Here is a 22,526-nt window from a genome sequence, read left to right as displayed (position 1 = left end):
CAAAAGAGCCCTTGGCAACATATCCTTTGACAGCAGAGGTCCCTTTGATGTCAAGTACATTTTCAGAATAATGAAAGTCTGAAAGCTGAATGTCTTGGTAGCAACCAAATATTCAGAGTGCTTTTCTTGATGCTGATAAGATTCATGTTGACGTAGCCATAAGGGAACAATTCAGATACAGACCTTTTTTGCCTTTACACACAAATCTGGAAGGATCACTACTACTAGTATGTAAGAGAATTACCAATCTGATCCTCTCCACAGGCTCAGCTTTCAAAAATCTTTCAGTATTACAGTGAATATGATTCACTCATGATCACTGTAGTCTCCCTGCATGGTCCTTTAGCAAGGACATTCCTCCACTAAGGGAAACATGAGAGCGATGTGATGCACATTATGGAGTCTGTCCTTTCTGCCTATCTTTCTAAGGACAAAACACTAAGAAGGAAGACATTCTCTGGTAGAACGACAAAAGGAATAGCAAAAAATAATTTTCAGCAAAACACTATTAGAAAAGACAATATACATCAGAAAAGGTCATAAGGGTCAATTAAATGGATTGGGAGCAGTAGAGCTGCATGACATGTTCCCTGTTCAGTTTCGTAAAGATACGTCTTTTCTAAACCCGTTTCCATCACATCCTACGTTTCTGATTTAAAAGGAGATTTAAAAAGGATAGATCAGTCCTGAATCCACTAAAGTTAGATTTTTTGTCACACGTGGCTAATTTCTAATAGAAAAAAATACATGACACTCAAGCAGTTTAGCCTGCATAGAGGCCCATATATTTAGATTAAGAACATTATTTGGAAAATATTGCATCTCTTGTTAAAGTGTCCTAAGATCCTTAACATGAGTAGGATTTTTCAATGTTTAGGATTATCAAAGAAGATCCCACATTGACATCTTGTCAACAAATACAAAGGAACATCATGCTATATTTGCATTTAAAATTACAGTTTTCAGCATACATGGGTAAATGTTTAATAGCACACATAGTTTAGAAGTACTATCTGTTTTCTGCAAAGCTAGTGTGGCTGTGGGTTATGTATTAAAGTATCACTTACATCACTTTTGGGAATCTTCAAATTAAGGGCCCGATTCATTACGAGGCTCCGCAGTTGAGGCGGATTCTCCATAATCAATGCAGAATCCCCGCACGTCGCACTGTATGCAGTGCACTGTGCAGTGATTCCACCGCGAGTGCAGAGACTCCACCACGAGTCCAGAGCTTCTGCCACAACTGCAGGGACTCTGTGAATCGGACCTGCAGTACACTGTAATTGTATTTTGCACTTAAACAGCAATTTAAACCCAAACGGGAATCCAACCGCTAGGTGCGGAGACAAACACAACAGGAAGGAAGCCTTGTGTAGAAGAATCACACAGGAAAGTAGATAAAAAACGTACTAATCTGCTGTTAACTTCCAGGTTTTAACTGCCCTGTGAAATGCCATAAACGAGTCTGCCCCTCTGATGTCGTCTGGCAGGTTGTTCCAGAGCCTGGCCGCTGCGACTGAGAAGGCTCTACCTCCCATCTAGCTTTCTTAAATCTGGGTACATTAATGTTCTTATTGCCCATAGATCTCAAAAGTCTGCTAGGGGCCCTCCAGGTAAAGGCAGAGACACTGTATTTAGAGCCAGACTGATGAAGTGCCTTAAACATCAGGCATACTGCCTTAAAATTAACCTGTTTCCTAAACTGGAACCAGTGTAAGGCCCTCAGACCCTCCGTCACTGATTGGCTCTTGGAACTAAGTGCGCCGTCCCATTTTGAATCAACTGGTGCTTATTGAGGGAATGGCATGCAACATTCGGATACAGGGCGTGACAATAATCGAGGTGATAAGCGCCAACACTACAGGAACCCTGAGCTCCCCTGGAATAAACTTAAGGATCTTTCTCAGCATCTTGAGTATCCAGTGGCAGGAACTCATTGTCCTGCTAACCTGGCACTTGAAAGTCAGTTTGTTATCTAAAACAATTCCAAGGTTCTTCACTTCCTTTACTAGGATGGGTAGCGGTCCACAAGACTCCAGCTACCAGCTACTATTTCAAATGGAGTGGTTGAGACTGAAAATTAAGATTTCTGCTCCAATTTGAGCAAACTTTGCTTCATCCAGATGTTTATCTCCCCCATGCAGGATTTGAATCTCATGGCCACCTATGTCCAATCCTTACCAACCGATACAATGATCCGTGTCATCCACATAGGATGACAACTGAAATCCCCATGACTACATCAACCGTGTCAGCAGGGTGACATACAGGTTGAACAGAGCCGGGCTGAGGGATGAACCTTGCAGAACCCCACAGGGCAGTTGAAACTGGCAAGCTCTAAAATTTCCACAACTAACTATTCTAATCCTATTGCTAAGGAAGGATTGTAGCAGTTGGAGTGCCTTGTCCCTTAATCCCGCCTGCCACAGCCTTCTCGCCAATAAAGATGGCGAGATGGTGTTGAAGGCTGCAGACAGGTCGAACATTACGAGAATGGCTGCTCCGCTCTGATCCACCTAATGCCGGATGCAAACAGACGCAGAAATTAAAGAGGACTCTGTACTGTAGTTGCTCCTGAAACCGTGCTGCGAAGGATCAAAGCAATCTTTCTCACCAAGAAAATGGGACAGTTCTTTGTTCAGATGTTTCTGTAATATTTTAGCTGGGGTCAGCAATAAAGAGATGAGTCAAAGATTCTTCAAATCGTTTGAGTCTCCACTCAGTTTTTCTTGAGAGGAACAAATAGCTTCCTTCCGATTCTGTGGGTATTCCCCTGTAATCATCACCTGTGCATAGATTTGTTCTAAGACTTCTGCTATAGCCTCATTAGGTGGACAGGGGTCCTCCGGTGGCCCCAAACTAGTCTGCATAAGCAAAGAAAATCCTCTCTCTCTCTCTTTCCAGAGAAAGAGATAGAGAGAGAGAGAGAGAGAGCTGGCTAGTGTGTTACTATTTGACTGCACATTGAAACTTTCACCTTCTAGCTCATCAATCGGGAATCCTTTGTATCAGGAAAATCAGAAAAAATACTCAACATGTTGTCCCTGAAATATGTGGCCACTTTATCACAGAACTCCTGTGAGTTATCCAATACCTATTGGGATGGGGAGATGTTAGATGTTTTACTGTCTTGAATAATTCACAGGGTGCATTCATTGGCATCCTAATTTTTTGGGGAAAAAAGGCAGTCTTTACATCCTCAATGGAAGTTTTAAAACTTTTCAACAGTTCTTTAAGTTCAGATTTCTCCTCCAAATTGGGTACCAGTCTCCACGTCCGTTCTTGCCCACAAACATTGTCTTTGGAGTATTTTTAAATCCTCTGTGAATGAGGGAGCTGAACTTTTCCTTCTCCCCTTATTCCTCTCCCTAATGGGTACTAACTCATTCAATGTGGACTGGACACAATTTTTTTAATAGCCTGCTGGAGAGTTCTTTCTATCTGCCACACTCCAAACCGTTGAGGCCAGACTTCACACTAACTCACTGCTTGAAATTCTGCCCCTTCTGGCCATACTGGTGCCATCAACTACAGGCACTTTTGCGGTATTTTCAGATAAATCAGAAAACATCACGCAAAATGATCAGACCAGCTAAGTGGGACACAATCCCCAATCCTTACTGCATCACCATTACTGAAAATACCATCTAGAGCGCGACCAACTAGATGCATGGCTGTTTTTACTCTTTGGGAGAACCCTAAATTATTCATCAAATCCAAAAAAACATTTACTTCTTTCTCATTCTCTACTTTGAGATGAAAATTAAAGTCCCCTAAACAGACAAAGTTATTACTGACGATATAAGGTTCTATTATATGGTGCCAGTGTTCTAGAAACTGAGCTTTAGGGCCTGGAGGACAGTACACTAGTAGCCCAGACAGAAGATGCATGTTTTTCCTATCTAGCCTGAAGGAACCCACCTCACTGCCCTCCCTGGCCGGGGTGCCCCTTACTTCCAAAGTGCAGCATAGCTCTTGATGGAATACAATTGCCAGAAAGCTCCCAGTGCTCTTTCTTCTATCCGCCCTGACAATCGCATACCAAGTCAGGGCCTGAGTCTTCTTTTGCCCATGTCTCAGCAACAAAGAAACAATCTAAGCTATTAGCATCTATGAAATCATTGTGTTTAGGCACTGAATGAGCATTAAGTAAATTACATTTGAGTGTATGTGCTTGCAGACATTCTCTTGAAGTATCTGCGATCAATTCCATCACTGAACCAATATCCTATTCAAGTTCCTTCCTCTCATTTTGACAATAACATGCAGGACAGCAGAAACTCTCCAAATGCGTAGGACCCCGCTACTCGCAGTTCACCTTAATACATATAGGTCGTAACTCAAGAATCTTTTGCCTTGAAAGATTTAAGTATGTCTTACCTCTAATTAAACCAGCAGCATCCCTGGTTCCTGGCAACGTACTGGCGCGGATGGACGGACGCCTTAGGAGCGCAAGCGGCATGTCTACGTATCTGTGAGCTTTTGTATTATCCCCGGGGTCATGTGGCCTCAACAATAGAAAATAGATTCACCGTGTAATGTGGCGTGTCAAAGTTGGCCACCACCAAAGCAAAAGAAACAGGACTCTAACAGGCCCAATCACAGTTCTAGTATCGAGAAATGCGGACTCCCCGTGGGCCTGAGGACCAGTTAAAACAGACAAACAGTTAAAACACAGTAAACAATCCCCGTAAAGTTGCCCTCAAAAGGGATAAGGCCAGGTCAGGAGTCTTCTCACTCACCGTGTATGCGCCTGCGCATCGGCGCACCTTTATAATGCCCCTGAGGTCATGAGACCTCATCAACTAACACGTACTCACAGTGTAATGTGGCGCGTACACTAGGGCACAGCTGGAGAAATGACATAGGAATCGGTATGCTGACAAGCATTTCTATTTTATATTGGGAGTATGGTCAGTATTAGAACATGTTGCATTATGTATATTTTAGAAGTTTTTAATGCCCTGCATTCACTCAATAAATCTGAAAAACTACAAAAGGTCCACTCTGCATGTTCAGCTTTTACAATCTATCTCATTGCTGATTAGTTAACAATTAGTGTCCTTACATTTTGCTATCAATGCAAGAAATGGCAACTCATTTACCACATGGCCTCAGAATATTACATTTTGTGTATTTATACTAACCTATGTGGCTAAGGGAGTCCATTCCAGATGGCACACACAATGGCTTATTCAGATCAACTGACATAGATTTGCTTAATGTGGAAAACAAAAAGAAAACAATACGTTTATGAACGACAGTACATTTTTCACAAAAAATATTTTTGCAACATAAAAAAATTGTACATACAAATGATCTAAGTGGCAACAATAAAAAAAAATAGAAGGAATAAGAGGGTTAAACTCAATTTCTATGCTATTATAAAACCTGGATGGAAAACCAGAAACAGTACTGTAAAGTGCTCTTGAAATCATATACATTACTGTCCAATGTTACTAGCCAAATAAGGCTTATCATGAATCACTTGCCACTAATCTTCACAGACGTCTTGAAAGACAGCTAGGACTGCACTTAACATTTATTTAACTTTTGAACAACTCGTATTTTACCACTTGAAAATATCCCTTTAGTTATAATGGGCATCTTTTGGATGTTGGTCCCACTTTTTAGGCAACTTAGCCTTCCCTAGAACCCCTCTCATTCACTATCTGGTCCTGCAATCTACATTTACAGCTTTATACATGCTTAGTGTACTTAATAAAATAGGAAATTCAAAATCAAATTCACAATCCTATAGACAGTGAAAACATGAGTTGCAGTTCTATTAATTAATTCTGGCTCTCTCCAACATATGAAGATACTATAATTGCCTTTTTTACTTCTACCACTAGGAAGACAAAAAGGGACATTAGGCGTGGTAGCCATGACTGTCATGTCTTTCTTTGCACTTTATCCTTTAGAGGCTATTACACCACCTACCAATACTGAATATTTGCAGCTATTGCTACAAATATCCTTTAATGAAACTATTACTTAGATGGTGACTTTTCATCCCCAGAAAGAAATAAGACCCTTGCCAATCATTTCATTTTTCCTCTACGTGGTCTGTTGTACGGTGTAATATTCATCCTGGGCAATGTCAATATTGACTATACTAGGAATTACATTACTATAAAGCTTGGATGTGTTGTCATTTTTCGCACATCATGTTTTTTACCTAAAGTGTACCAACTGCATAAATGAAGACTGTTCAAATTAAACTTCCTACTTGACTGGACAAGTGATTTATGAAAAATAACTATCTCTGCTGATGGTATTCTCAAACGAGACAGCCCTGCCTGAAACTTCTTGATCATCCCCATTCTTAAATTCATATTTCGCACCCATTTTCACTTCTTGGAATTAGTAGAACGGTGGCCCTTTTCTTAATTCATGTCTGCATATTGACAATCTTAGTTCCAACCAGGAAATTATAGATTCCTCAAATCGATTTTAAATCAATATTATCTTTCCAATATTAATAACCCTGTAGGATCAATTGGGATACAGATGAATCTGAATAAGTCAATTTAGTTAGGGTCAGCATATTTTTCTTTGCTGGAGAACGGGTGAGCTTATAACATTAAGAGCTTAGGTCTAAAGGGTTGTGTCCTGAAAAATAAGCAAACTCTCTCAAATATGTTTTGAACTACTCACTGGTGGTGTCAGGCAATGTTCCTGTTGTGTGCAATTAAAAACTGCACAAAGAGAACTAGCTCTGTGTAAAGTGTTGAGCATAATGACGATCACAAAACATTTCACCATAATTTTCAGAATTCAAACACAAGTCTTCAGTTTCAAATAAAGTGTAGCTTTCCAATTCGGAGAGCATACTCCTTACGGTGTCCATATGCCACTCATCTGAGATAGCACCAGGAGTAATGATGTTGTCCATAGCTTTTTTGAAAATATAAGGCATTTTGAATTTTTCTGTAGGAACAAAAAATATCAAATGGGACCTTTTCCCACACAATTCCATCAGACGGGGAATGCAGAAATGTTCACCAAAGACATGTCTTTTTGCACCCTATGCAAGGAAGAATGAGACTTTAACACCTCAGCTACTAGTTCAGGAGCAGTGTGTTCTGTAAGACATGTCCATTCAAAATCAAGAAGAAAACTGTAACAAATCCAGTCCAAATGAAGAGGAAAAACCAATGAGATGGAATACAAATAGAAGACCATGGAAGAATCATAAGTCTTTTTCAGTCAAAGAAGAAATGCATGTACTCCCTGTAGGGAAGTGTGTGAAGAAAAATCATCAATGTCAACAAAGTAACAAGAGGTAGTGTGTGCGAAAACAGGATCCTCATGTCACAAAGAAGAACTTGTAGCCTCTTCGAAAGGAGGTTGGTCATAAACAACTTCATTATTAGAAACAGCAGTTGAAAAGCATTATTAGAAACAGCAGTTAGAGCATGTCCATGTATTGGCAGTAGCAACAGGAACAAGTGGACAGTCAGAATATAAAGTCCCCAGCAGAGGAAAGTCAATATTTGTATTACTTAATGCTTGCAGAGGGATTTCCTGCAGGATAGTGACAGGAGGCAGGGAACTACCCAGGAGTCCTGGTGACCTACTGTGTAGGACGGGCCACATGGTATAGCTTGATTAGGTCAATCAAAACATATTTTTTGGTTTTCAAATCAGCACGCTGAAGGTAAATCAGAGTTCTGGTACACTGAATGCCAAGGACTGGCTCCGGTGCTGGCTATGATGGGCCAAACTCCCTTTAGTCCGCAAGCTTCGCTCAAACTAGGTCCCCAACTTTAGAAATTCAGCCATAAGACACAGGTTGCTCCTTCACTTCATCAGAATAATTGGTAGTTTCATTTGAGTGCTTGTCGCAGAAGTCTTCTAATTGCTGTCAGACAGCAAAATGTTCATTGATGTCAAAAGGCATGTGTGTGGCCAATGCACCAGGATTAATGAGATCTTTAATGTACATCTGGATGCAAAAGAGACATCATAGGGTGTCTGACCTCACAAAGGTTTTCTAGGTAGAGTATGTAAGGCTCTCTGGACTCCATATGGGCAAATGGATCCAACTATGACTTGAATCTATCACTCTAGCTGTTAAAGGCTGCTTTGAGTGACAGTTCTTTCTTTGCACTATTGAATTTAACCACAGAAGGATAGGGAGAGGAATAATGCACAGCAACACCCAGGGTTCCCATGGAATCACTGTAAGCCTTAGCGAGAAATGCAGGTCCCTGGTTTGAGTGGAATGCTGCTACTGCAGATATCCCCAAAAAGACTTGCAAACCTTTAATAACAGTTTGAGCATTAGCTGATCGCTGTGGCCAAGCATCAGCTGATCGCTGTGGTCACACCCATAGAAATCTAGAACATGAATCTACGGCCAGTAGAATACATTTAAATGTGCCATCTGAATTCAGAGATCTGCAATCATCTAAATATACACATTGGAGATGTGTATTTGAAACTAAGAAGGGTGTAAGCGTTGAAGTGGAACTGTTAATTTGCTGATAGATGTCACAACTGAGGACATACTGTTTCATCTGCATGTACAGACCATACCACTAAAGTGTCTCTGAAGTGAGGAAATTGTACCTGCCACACCAGCACTGTCTAACACTAACCCATTATGCTGCTATTATTAATTCAAGCCTGTGATCCTGGTTGGGTAACACTCGATCACCCACTCCAGGAATGTGGCTAAAAGGAACATTTTGGGCACTCAAAAGATAAGAATATTTTCTTGGATACTTTCTAGGTAAGAAAGCACCACTGCATGAAGCAGTAACAACAGCTGTGATGTCATCATCCACCCGCATGTGAGACCAAGTAATTGCAGCTACTACAGCAGTCTGGACGCTGCTTTTGCAGCTTCATCAACCAATGAATTCCCCACAACATGTATTCCAACACATTGATGGCTCAATGTATGAATTACTCGAGCCCGTGGCAAGAAGTTATTTAAGAATGTGCCACATTTCCCCAAAGCAGTTATGTTTAATAGCATTCCCTTTGTAGTCTCTAAGGGCCAGATGTATGAAAGCATTTTGCATTCGCACACGGTACGAATGCCCATTTGCGAATGCAAAATGCCATTTCAGAATGTATGAAATACATTCTGAATGCAATTTAAAGGAATCGCTAAAATAGCGATTCCTTAAAATTGCGACCCTGTTTAGAGAGTCGCAAATTGCGATTCTCTAAATTAGAAATCGCAAATAAGGATTCCTTATTTGCAATTTCTTAGCACATGTATGAAGCCATTTCTAAATGCGATTTTGGTATTTAGGAATCGCTAATTACCACCAAGTTGAACTTGGTGGTAACCATGTGCAAAATTTAAAAATGCATTTAAAATGCATTCTTAAATTGTACATGTAAAGCACACATGCCCTTTTGGCATGTGTGCACCTTACATGTTCCCCAAAAAAACATTTGGGGTGCAGCAGAGTGGGCCTTAGCCCCCCAGCACCCTGGTGTTTTGCATTTCCAAAATTGCGATTTCTGGTTCAGAAATCTAAATTTTGGAAATACAAAAAAAATGGGGCCGGTATCGCAATTTGCGAATCGGTAATAGCATTTGCGATTTTTAAGAAATCGCTATTACCGATTCGCAAATGTGATACATGGCACTTTGCGAGTCGGAAATAGCGATTTCTTAAAAATCGCTATTTCCGAATCGCAAAGGGCCGTGATGATACATCTGGCCCTAAATCCATTCAGGTGGCAACAATGTAGATTTTCATTGTGAGACTAGACACAATAATACAAATCACACAGTAGGAGTGTGGGGAATTCAGGATACACATTTTCCAGTGCCACAATCAGTGCTTTCAATAGAGCCAGCAGGGCATTACATTTCCCTAAGGCCTGTGTAAAGGTTTTTTGTGCATGAAATACTTCATCTTTCATGACTCCATGTACTGCAGCGCAAGCAGTAGAATACTGCTATTTTGTGTCATCGCAGGCTGAGATGAATCATCAGTATCTATTATGCAATCATTCTCATCAAAGGAAGAATATCACTAGGCACGGAATTCTTGATCATATTGAAGAAAGCTGTGAGTCTGCAAACTTGGATCAAAGACAGTCTACATCAGTGGCCAATTGTATTCATCTCGAATGTAAGGCTTTCGTGCTAGGAACGCTTGCCTTGGTGATAGCCTCTAAGGCTGGGATGGGGGGGTTATACAACTATCCGTTTTCCCTAAGCCAATAGTCTTTCTTTTATGACAGCCATCTGAACTGCAGTCAATATTTGTTCAGTGGATGCAAAACACATTACGCCATGGAATATAAATGCTCCTTTATATGCAATAGGCACTGTATCTCCTTCTTTGAAGGTGGCATATATATATCCAGTGGATCCCGCAACTACGCATATCACTAGATTGGTTGTGTTAACACAAGTATGTAAATGTCTAGATGCGTGTCAGTTTGCAATGATCAGAGTATTTCTGTATGTTCTGTTGTCCAATGTGGACTGGAAACATTTGGGTGAATTAAATCATACAACAGTTTAACCCCTTGTGCCTAATCTGGTATGTATGTTCTATCACATTTCAGAAAGCCAAACAATGACTGTAGCTTTTTTTTTTTTATAATTGCTTGGTGGTTGTAAAAAAGCACATTTTCTAAGAAACGCAGGGCAAGGCTTTTGCCTTCATTGGACAGCCCATAACCCAGAAATAGCATACTGAGAAAAGCAATATTTAATTTTTTTAAATTGAATTTATAGCTATATTCAGCAATTCCCAATACTATGTGATCTACTCTTGCTAAGTGTGGGTTCATTTCATTTCATTGTCCGCCTGATAGATGTCTTCAACATATGCTTGAGCCAATTTCTTGTAAAACTGACATTACCTGGGCAGCGAACAATCCAGGACTGTTCTTATACTCTCTCAAGGAAGATGATAGGATCACCTCTGTGACTAAACGGACGAGGATGGCATCAAACCTCTGCTTTCAGGTGCTATTTTTTGACAAAATAAAACATTGGAAATGTCCAACGTCATTTGTACATTTTACAGACTTAGGGGGTCATTATGACCCTGGCGGTCTTTTGACCGCCAGGGTTAATGCGGTGGTAGTACTGCCAACGGGCTGGCGGTACATACCGCCACATTATGAGTGTGGCCGGTTGGCTGCAGCCACCCCACCACTTCTGCACTCATTCCACCATGGCAGTATGAGCCGCCGTGCTGGAGATATAAATCTCCAACCCGTTGGCCCACAGAGTACCGACGGCGGCATTATGAGCTGGCCTACCGTCATGGTTTCCGTGGCATTAGCAAAGCCACGAAAACCATGGTGGTAGGCCCTACCGGTGACAGGGAATTCCTTCCCTATCACCGGTAGCCGGCTCCCCCACCCTCCAACACACACCTAACACCCCCAACCCCCTTCATCCAAACACCTCCACCACCCCCGATTCAAACACTCCCCAACCCCTACGATACATGCATTCACCCCCCCCACAACACAGATGCAGACATGCACACACCTGCCCCCACAGCCACACATGCACACATTACCACCTCACCCCCAATACAGTCACAGCGCCCCCTCACCCCACAACCCCCTCCCCGCATACAAGCACACAGACACCCAGATCCATACTACCACGCATACAACACAACACACACAGATGCATTCACACACGCACTCACTCACTCAGACACACACACAACACCCCCTCACCCTCCCACCCCCCTCGCCTGTTGGACGCCCAACTTACCTTTGGCGAGGAGGTCATCTGGCAGGGAACGGGAAGGGGCGCTGCTGCCGGTGGCCAGTCAACAGAACACCGCCAGTCCGTATTTCAGCTCAAATACGGCTGATGTCGTTCTACTGGCGGGCGATGCTGGTGGTAGCAGCGCCAGGTCACCACCATCCGCCAGTATGAACACTGCCAGATTCCCGCCCCTATTGTGGCAGAAGTCAGGCAGTGTTCATAATCTGGCGGACGGATGATCGCCTCCACGGTGGTATGCTGGAAGCCATCACAGCGGCAGTAGGCAGTAATTACCACCAATGTCATAATCAGCACCTTTGTTGTTTATTAAGGCCATACCGTGTACGTTTTGAGTTACAAAACTGCATGTGTGACTGTTTAAATGTCTGTGGTCTAATGATATGTGGTAGGAATGACCTGGTTTCATTACAGAAAAAAAGATTATTATTCAGAGGAGAGAAACAGGGTTCAATTACTCTCTGGCATTCAAGTTGTATGAGAATTTCCCTCACTGGGGCTTTTGCTTCATGTTTGATAGGGTATTGTGGTTGCACCTGTGAACTAGAGCATATAGATTTTATATGGTAGGACACCTTTCCTCTTAGATTGCATGCTGCTTAGGGCACTGCTCTCTTAAGATGCTAAGACCTACCAATCTTTTTAAGGGTGTTTTCCCCCTTTTTCAATGTGCTTAGTTATCCTCTATTTCTTCCTTTTCTTTTCTCCATTATCAGAGTCTCCCTCTGATAAGGGCCAATATTCATTGTCTGACCCATTTTTATTTTTCCTTTTTTTCCAGGACCTTATCAATGGTCTCTTGAACACAGCTTCTTATCTCATGCTGTATAAGCTTTTTAATAATCTCCTCATTAATGTTCCCCTCTGGGAACCTAGATAACGCTTTGCCTTTCTCTGCCATACTGTATACCAAATCCGCTATAACTTAATAAAGAAACTGCACTTCATTAAAAAATCAGCTATAATAAAATACTGAAACTACACATATAATAAAGAACCTACACCTAATTTAAATAATCAGCTATAATAAAAACTTTTGAAACTACAACTAATCTAACTCCGTTTATTTCTCCCCACAATGTATCTCTCCTGACCTAAAGCACTCCTATCGTCGAATTACTTCGGCAGGGAAACTGTAACTGTCACACCACCTCGTATTCATAGAAAACAACAATGGGGCAATCCGAAAACAAGATGGCCCCAAAATCTCACATTGGTTCTGCATCACGCCTTTGCTCAACGCATTCCTGTGATGTCTGGAACTCTGATGAAGCACCAGAGGAGCCAACCCACTTGTAGCAGACCTCCGCACAACAGACTCGTGAAATGCGCAGTTCGAGTGCAGTACCTTTTTTAAGTGTGGAGCCCTTGTCGACCACTATTAAAGACCGGCATCGGCCCTTAGCACCTCACTTAGTGCAATCCAAAGTAAGCAATGACCACAATATTACACAGGGAAAGAATCACAATAATACATGGGGGCAATTATTAAGGTAAACAAGTTAATATTACAGGGGGGCAATACTTAAGGCAAACATCGGGCTAATTAAGAAACATAGGGCCTCATGCTACGCCGCCCGCCAAACTCATAATGCCACTAGACTGCCATTGCGGACTAAGCCCCGCCGGCCCTATTTTGAGTTTCCTGCTGGGCCGGCAGAAGGAAACAGTGTTTCCGCCTGCCAGCCCAGCGGGAAACAGGGCTGTAACATTGCAGCAGGCTGCAATGTGGCGGTACGGCGGGTGCAGCAACACCTGTCACGCATTCCACTGTCCATTATTCGGGCAGTGGAATGCGCGACAGGGCTGTGCATGTGGGCCCCTGCACTGCATTGGCAGTGCAGGGGTCCCCAGGGGCCCCTGATGCCCTCATTCCTCCAGCCTTTCCATGACAGTATAAACTGCATTGGAAGACTGGTGGATGGGGACTCGTAATCCCCAGGGCAGTGCTGCTTGCAGTGTTACCCTAGCAGGTTACAACTGCTGGAGCCCACAGGCTGCAGGCTGGCAGCAGCCTGGTGGTGTTGGCGGTTGGACCATGGCGGCTTTGCCACAGTCATAATAGGGCAGTTGGATTGCCCTGTCTGCGGTGGTCAGACCGTCATCACGAGTGTGGTGGTCTTGAGACCGCCACACTTGTAATGAGGGCCATAGCACCTTAAAAGCAAACATTGCACACTGCATGAACAATAAATATTACAAACATCCATCTAGAATGTTTCCATAAATTGGAAACCATTAGCACAGTAAATACCACTATTCTAAACATATGTGGATATAAAAGTAAGAGAAAGTTCTACTTGTCTGATTGAGGAGCAGCATTTAAAAGAGGAAGATGATTCTGCATTTGGACTATTTATATGTGGGGGACGATTCTATTCTGGATTGTCGAGGGGAACCCTTATGCTAACCTACTTGACTGCAGTATAATGCAAGGGCTTGTGCAAGAGCCCAATCTTTGGCATATGCTTGTTTAACTGCTTCAGGAACAAGATCAGCGAAGAAGGGTAGTGTTACATCTTCTCTTTGTGGGACTTTCTTAAAAACTCAGGTGGCCAATCTTGGCCAAGAGAATGTCATAGGTATATGTTAATTTTTCCAAGGAAAGCATTTTAATAGTGTGAGGTATACCGCCCTCTATTTGAATGTCCAATTCATAAAGTCTGTCTGGAGAGCTTTACTACTGATCTGATGTTTCAGCTTGAAAAATGTACTAGTTGCTCTTGAAACAGGAAACGCTTGAAGTTTCTAGTGAACTATTGTGACCTCTGCCGCCCTGTCTAGCAGTGTCAATTCCCACATCTTGTTCTGAAGGAGCGTTTGCTATATGTGCAGCATTTTTAGCTGTAATACCTTCCACGTTCTTCTTTTTGAACTGAGGTTTTTGTTGTATAAGTTTCACTCCTTCTTTGGATGATGTCAGATGAGCACTGTGAGTCCGTTTTTGATTTCATATATTATTCATGCCTGAATTGGGTCATCCTCCTCTCTCAGATCATTTGTCAGTTGAGTCCTGAAAGGAACGGGAAGGACATGTATCAGTATACTGATCCCTATCAGGCTCTTAAGTGTATCATGGTTATGTAAATTATAATGTTTTTTCAGTGGTCTTCGGTTGCAAAGATCCACTTTGTGCTTTTGTTTTATCTTTATTTTTTTGTCAAAGCCCTTTTTAGAAGACACAGGTGCCTGCTTGGTATTATCTGTTTCAGATTTGACCTTCAGCAGCAGCTTATTAGGCCTGGTTCCCAATTATTTCAACCTATAGATGTAGAAATGTCTGCAATCACTTTTGATAGTTTGCATTCTTGGTCCGCTACAGGAACCTGTGGGAGGCGCTGGTGTACTGCCAGTGCTGCTGACTCCCATTTAAGGTTACTAAGTATAATTAAGGAAACAGTGGCAAAGTTGTTAATTTCATCCCCAAGTCCAAGGCAGGGGCAGCCCTTATTAATTTTTAATCTGTTTTATCACCTTTGGCAAAACAGCCATTGATGTGTACCATGTGTTATGGCATATATGGCAGAAAAGACAATGCCCCACGTGGCACAATCTTCAATCGGGGAACCATACCAAGTGGTGGGCACATAGTGAGAATCCTAAGTTTATCTAGGGGTCCCTTGTGGGGAAATACTGCTCAAGCTGATTTGTTTTTTGTGCAACCCAGAACGGAATCTCCTCCCATCTGGTGGGAACCTTATCCATAATTGTGTTAAAAGTGACAGGAATATTTGAAGGCACAGCCTTTGAATTAATATGCTTCGTAGGCCTCTACTGACAAGGTAACATCTCCACCCGTGAGAGGGAGTCCCTGTTGCACCAAATATGCTGTGACAACATGTCTACAATTAACCGGAATGATAACTGGGTTCATCATTTTAAAGAAAAGGATTCAGAGAGGGAACAATATAGTGGAGGTATCCTTTGAAAGGTACCTACAGACTGAAATAGTGGGTTCTTATTCATCTGAGGAGGATTGTCTCCATGTTAAAGTGAAAAGGGGGTCCTCGGGCACATGTAACAACTACTCAGGAGACCCATTAAATAAGTACTTGAACTAGAACACTGGTGAATCAAGTAGGACTGTGTATCTGGTCAACATAATGCCAGGACAGAGGGACTCAATCCACCTATACCACCAGGAAACGTTGACACGGTTCCTAGCTGGCTCACACTGTCCCATCTGAACCCCTAAAAATACCAGGGTACAAGATGGTATCTGCAGCCTCAAGCATGACTACTCAGATTTCCAAGGAAATTGTGGAAACAGATCTACCTTTTCACTGTCAGTCTGCACACCCAAGATGAGGCACAAGAAAGATACAAAACTGCCTTTTCAAACATTTATTGCACCAATTTTATTCTTGCATAAAAACATGAGCTGCGATTACTAGGCAAATGAGAAAAAGCCTGGTAACCAACATTACGAAAATGGTGAAAAAGATAAACAGTTCAACCATGATTATGTTGTTATGTTGGTATACTCCCATCTGTTACTACATACGCTATTAAAAGCACAGTGCACATCAATTGGGATAGTCTACTCCCCCCTCCCCCCACACCTAGTTTAGATGTCCTGGGAAGCCAGAAAGTCAATCTGGTGTAGTGCAGGCTATTGTTCCTAGCAGTGTAGAGGTCAATTCAGCAGGGCTGCATCTCGGCCACAGTAAACTGTGTTCCACGATAATCGTAGCATAAGTGCTCCTCTCCTAAATGTTACACAGAGGCAGTTTTTATAATACTAGCACTGTTCATATCACAACGTATCAGAGATGCAGATGTCAGTGGTGCAGAGCCAATTCAATGATATATCTACAAATGATGAGCTATCCACATGGACAATCATAATACTTAGGGTATCGTGTTCTGTATGCTAGGCCTTGGATAGAGTGTATGGACTGAATGCCAGCAGTGCTTAAATAAAACCTGCTGCATGTACAGTGATTTCTCGGTACATTATGACATGAGCGAACAGACCGAAAAAAGTCACCATTAGAAAGAAAGCTAAGTTAAAATGTGCAATTTACGAAGGCTCTATGTGGGCCCTGGTGTGCTTTATAACAATGCCACTCCCTGATATACAATAAAGTTGAAAAACCCTAAACAAGCAGATCACAAAAGTAAAGCCAAATGGCAAAATACTTTAGCACATAAGCGCAAATGTACTTTTAAAAATGATAATAGCCAATATGAAATGATAGTTTCGGACCTACGCAAACCCACTTGACTAAATACCACTTTCCATATAAAAAGGTATCCAATCCCTTGTTTGAGATATTAGAGCACTGTGCCCTTTTGATACTATGAATCAGCACATACTGCTCAGCCGCTTATACAACACTGGTCAGGGTACTCTCTGAGCCTTGAAGGGGTCTGCATACTTCTTATATTGTACAATTAATGATGCTAAGCATTGACAAATTCTTTTCTTGGATTCCAGTTTTGACTACTGGGTTTCCTGAAGATTATAGCTTGTCAGTAGTGTGACACCCAGCTGTATCACTAAGTGTCATCTTATGCATACCTTTGAGGCCTAACATAATGTAGCACTCCAGTACCTGTTGGCTTTGTTGTCCCCTGATCTCCAAAAACCAATGGAGGTGTCTATTTATGAAGTTGCTTTGAGCTGGAAGAACAAGTTACTTACCTTCGCTAATGAATTATCTGGTTGAGACTCTATCTAGCTGCAGATTCCTTACCTTAGCATTCCCTGGCGTCAGCTTCGAATCTGGAATTTTTCTGCTGAGCAGTACCCTGCGTGCGCCGTTGGGTGGCATTGTTTGGATCCGGGTGAGTGGTCCAGCTCCACGTGGTGTCGTTAGCGTCATTGGAGCCGTCTGTGACATCACGGCCTTCTATATAGGCACCATCCCGGCACGTGTACATCAGTTCTTTTCCACAACTTCCCATGCCAGAAGCGCAGAGCCATGGAAGAACCAACTCCTCCCCCTCCCTTATTGTCTGAGCAAAATAACATGCCCTGGAGAAAGGGTAAAAATCAGAAAAAATATAGCATATATCCACAGAGCAGGGAGGCCTGGGTGGGTGTAAGGAATCTGCAGCTAGATAGAGTCTCTACCAGATAATTTGTTACCGAAGGTAAGTAACTTGTTCATCTGATAGAGACTTCTAGCTGCAGATTCCTTAGCTTAGAATAGATACCCAAGCTATAACCTCCCGGCCGTGGGCTGCAAAGATATACTTCACACAAGGAAGTCCTGTAGGACCGAGTGAGCAAAATGCCCCTCTCTTCTCATTTGGCTATCGAGGCAGTAGTGTCTTGCAAACATGTGCAAGGAAGCCCATGTTGCCGCCTGACAGATACCTAGTACCGGCATGCCTCGAACTAACGCAGTGGTAGCAGCTACACTGCTTTCCCCCTTGTAGAGTGAGTTTTCAAACGCTCAGGACACTGCTTCTTAGCCATTGCATAGCAGATTTTATACAGAGAACGACCCAGCGCAAAATGGTTTGTTTCTGGACTGCTAGACCCTCTTTGCTCCAACGTACCTCACAAAGAGTTGGTCGTCCACCCGGAACTCTTTTGTGCAGTAAAGGTAGAACGGCAACGCTCTTTTTGGGTCTAGAAAAAGACGCTCCTCTTCTTTAGAGGGATGCGGTGGAGCAAAGAAGGTGGGCAGGGTGATGTCCTGGCCCAGATGTAAAGGGGTCATCACCATGGGGAGGAAAGAGGCACAAGTTCTGAGGACTAACTTATCAGGATATATTGTGAGATACGGTGTTTTTGATGATAAAGCCTGCATCTCACTTACTCTCCTGGCCAATGTGATCGCCACTAAGAAGGCTATTTTGATAGTGAGCAGCAGGAGAGGACAATTATGTAAAGGCTCAAAAGGAGCACTCATAAGAAAAGTAAGCACTAGATTAAGGTCCCACTGGGGCATTACTAAAGGCGAAGGTGGAAACATATGTACAAGCCCTTTTAAGAATCTCTGTACATAGGAGACTTAAATAAAGACTGTTGATCAGGCAAGCGAAGAAAAGCTGATAAGGCAGAAATATAGCCCTTAAGAGTCCCTAAGGAGGAACCCTGTTGGGCGAGTGTCAGAATGAAAAGAAGGATATTAGAAAGAGATGAAGAAAGAGGATCAATAGACCTCTCTGTACAATATAATACAAAACGTTTCCACTGGCAGGCGTAAACCATCTTGGTAGAGGGGCACCTGACTGCCAGAATGACATCACAGACGGGAGGGAGGTCATAAACCATCAACTGCCACCACTCAATGTCCACGCATGAAGCCACAGACTTGACAGGTTTGGGTGGAGCATCTTCCCCTGCTGCTGCGACAGAAGATCCTCCCGTAGAGGCAACCTGATTGGAGGACTGATGCTAATTTTGAGAAGCTCTGGATACCAGGCACTTTGTGCCCAATCTGGAGCCACTAGGATTACCTGGGCCCAATTGTTCTTGATTTAATTGAGAACTCTGGACAGAAGTGGCATGGGCGGAAAGGTGTAAAGGAGGCCTGAACTCCACTCGCATCGAAAAACGTTGCCTAGCGATAGTGGCCTTGGAAACTCTAACGCGCAATACTACTGACATTGCACGTTCTCTTCGGAGGCGAACAGATCTAAACAAGGTTCTCCATACTGCTGGAAGAGTCCTTGCGCCACCTCCGAATGGAGACACCATTCATGATCCGATAAGCATCTCCGGCTGAGTTCGTCCGCTCTGGCGTTCAAAGAACTTGCCAGCCATGTCCAGAGACGTAGAGCCTCTTGACAAAGGGTCCACAACCCCACACCGCCCTGCTTGTTGCAATACCACATCGTGGTAGTGTTGTCTGTAAACACCTGCACTATCTTCCGTCTCACAACAGGAAGAAATGCCTTTAATGCTAGCCGGATCGCCCGGAGCTCCAAAAAGTTGACAATGAGCACGGATTCCGCCAGAGACCAGAGGCCCCTGATCTCCACCTCTCCCAGATGGCCGCCCCATCCCAGAAGTGACACATCTGTCACTACTGTAAGATCTGGTTCGGGAAGGGAGAGGAGTCTGCCTTTGACCCAATCGCAGTTCACTAGCCATCACTGCAGATACTTTGCCGCTCCCTCCAAGATCTGAACCATGTCAGAAAGTTTCCCCTGATGCTCTGCCCATTGGAACTTCAGGTCCCACTGCAGAGCCCTCATGTATCACTAATAGGATGCAGGAAGCCATAAGTCCCAACAGCCTCAGAGTCTGTCTCATCAAAAGGATAGATGCCATAACATCTGTGTTATAACCTGGACTCGTTGCTTGGGAGGATAGGCCCGAAACTACACTGTGTCCAGAGCAGCTCCGATGAAAAGGAGCTTCTGAGAAGAAGTCCGGTGTGACTTTGGCAACATTTATAGTGAACCCCAGCTAATGCAGGATGTCCGCCGTAGTCTGAAGGTGGGTGATGAGAGCCTGGGGCATTAGAGTCTTCAACAGCCAGTCGTCACGGTAGGGGAAGACTGAAATCCCTAGCCTGCGCAGATGAGCTGCCACCACCACCATCACTTTGGTGAACACCCGAGGGGCACTGGTGAGACCGAAGGGGAGCACAGTAAACTGAAAGTGCTCGTGGCCCACCTTGGACCGCAAGTAACGCTTGTGGGTGGGCAGAACGGGAATGTGAAAATACGCATCCTGCAAGTCCAACGCTACCCTCCAATCTCCTTTGTCTAGGGCAGACCAGGCCGGAGCAAGAGTGAACATCTTGAATTTCTCGTTATTGAGGAAGAGATTGACGTCCCTTAAATCCAGGATAGGGCGAGAGCCCTTGTTCTTTTTGGGAATCAGAAAGTAGCGGGAATAATAACCACTGCCTACTTCTGACATAGGGAGCCTTTCTATGGATCCCTTTGCCAAGAGAGCTGTCACTTCCTCGCGGAGTAAGATCAAATGATCCTCCATCAGCCATTCTTTTACTGGAGGGATAAAGGGAGGGAAAGTTTGGAAAGGAGGGGGAATATCCTTTCTGTATGATCTGCAAGACCCATTTGTCCGATGTTATGGGCCGTCAGTGAGGGACATGAAATTGAATCCTCCCTTCAAACGGATGGACATGGTCTTGCAGAACCATAGTACAAGGGCTTGGGCACTGCAGAAGAAGGGGGCTGGGTGGTGGCCGACCTCTGGCCAGACCCACTGGGTCTTACGGTACCACAACCTCACCCTCGCACGGGATGCTGTGAAGCCGGAGGACGGTGGCTAACCTGTGGCTGGCGTCGTACCGCGCCCCTTCCGAAGCTTCAAAAGGGACGAAAGACAGACTGCTGATGAGCCGGAGCTGAAAGGCCGAAAGATCTGTCCTTAGCTCGAGAATCCTTGAATCTCTCAAGTGCAAAGTCTGCCTTCTCACCAAAAAGGCGAGAGCCATCAAAAGGCATGTCCATCAAACTCGACTGGACATCCACCGAAAAGCTAGTAGAACGTAGCCATGCATGGGGACAGAGGGCAATGTCAAGATATCGCCCTGGCCAGAGAGTCGGTTGTGTCCAAGCCACACCAGATGGTAAACTTGGCTGCATCTCTCCCATCCTTTGCGGCCTGGGTGAGAGTGTCCCCGTACGCCCTCCGGGACCCGGGGCAGCACCTGTGCCACCATATCCTATAAAGTATGGGAAAAAAGGCCCAATAGGCAAGACGTGTTTCCTGACCTCAATGCCAGACTAGAGGAAGAAAACAACTTCTTTACAAGTTGGTCCAGGCTCTTGAATTCCCTATCCGGAGGGGCGAAAGGCTAGGACCACCAAGCTCTCCGGGGTGGGGTGTTGGGTTAGGAAACTAGGGTCGTTTGGAGCAGGTCTATGGCTGCGGGCAATTGCCCTATTCACAGGAGACCCTGTGCTGGGTTTGGACTACGTACCCAGAAGGACATCTGTGAGGGCTTCATTGAAGGGTAACATCGGTTCTTATGTACCAACCCCTGGCTGAAGCCCCTCTGTCAGGAGATTAGACCTGACTGGCACTGTAGGCAAATCTAGGTCCAAGACCTCAGCTGCCACAAGCACCACCACGGCATAAGATGCACCCTCTTCCATAACCACAGTGGGAGGAGAGAGCATGCCTGCATCTGGAGAAGTATCCAGTTGTAAGGAAATGCCTCCTTGGCATGGTATCCTCAGAGGACTGCCCTGCTCTAAAAGGACAAAGAAACTCCCGAGAACAGCGGCCCTGTTCAACAAAGACTGCAACTTTGTTTCCAGAGGAGCAACTTTAAAGACCCCTGCAATTCCCGCCAGAAGCGTGAGACTTGCAACACTGCACCGGCCGACCCGACTCGACTGGTGAAGAAACAACGCTACAGGGAGGACCCCCAGGCGACTCCAAGACTGTGAGTAACTAAAGTTGTCCCCCCTGAGCCCCCACAGCGACGCCTGCAGAGGGAATCCCGATGCTCCCCCTAACCGCGACTGCCTGACTCTAAGATCCCGACACCTGGAAAAGACCCTGCACCCGCAGCCCCCAGGACCTGAAGGATCCGAACTCCAGTGCAGGAGTGACCCCCAGGAGGCCCTCTCCCTTGCCCAGGTGGTGGCTAACCCGAGGAGCCCCCCCCTTGCCTGCCTGCACCGCTGAAGAGACCCCTTGGTCTCCCATTGATTCCTATTACAAACCCGACGCTTGTTTGCACACTGCACCCGGCCGCCCCCGCGCTGCTGAGGGTGTACTCTCTGTGTGGACTTGTGTCCCCCCCGGTGCCCTACAAAACCCCCCTGGTCTGCCCTCCGAAGACGCGGGTACTTACCTGCTGGCAGACTAGAACCGGGGCACCCCCTTCTCAATTGAAGCCTA

At 44.3% G+C, this 22,526-nt stretch overlaps 1 protein-coding gene across 2 annotated transcripts in view; it reads right to left on the bottom strand.

The window, feature by feature from the left end:
* DYNC2LI1 (dynein cytoplasmic 2 light intermediate chain 1) overlaps nucleotides 1-22,526 on the bottom strand; it is a 271,075-nt gene that overhangs the window by 44,972 nt on the left and 203,577 nt on the right. For both annotated transcript variants that reach the window (XM_069233995.1, XM_069233996.1), the window contains one exon: nucleotides 5,148-5,218. In XM_069233995.1, coding sequence (XP_069090096.1) covers nucleotides 5,148-5,218 — 71 coding nt within the window. The remainder of the gene's footprint in view (nucleotides 1-5,147; nucleotides 5,219-22,526) is intronic.

Source organism: Pleurodeles waltl, chromosome 5 (assembly GCF_031143425.1).
Source record: "Pleurodeles waltl isolate 20211129_DDA chromosome 5, aPleWal1.hap1.20221129, whole genome shotgun sequence".
In the NCBI taxonomy this organism is placed as follows: Eukaryota; Metazoa; Chordata; class Amphibia; order Caudata; family Salamandridae; genus Pleurodeles; species Pleurodeles waltl.
Note: the sequence above shows the minus strand (reverse complement) of the source record. Positions and strands in the feature narration are given on the sequence as shown.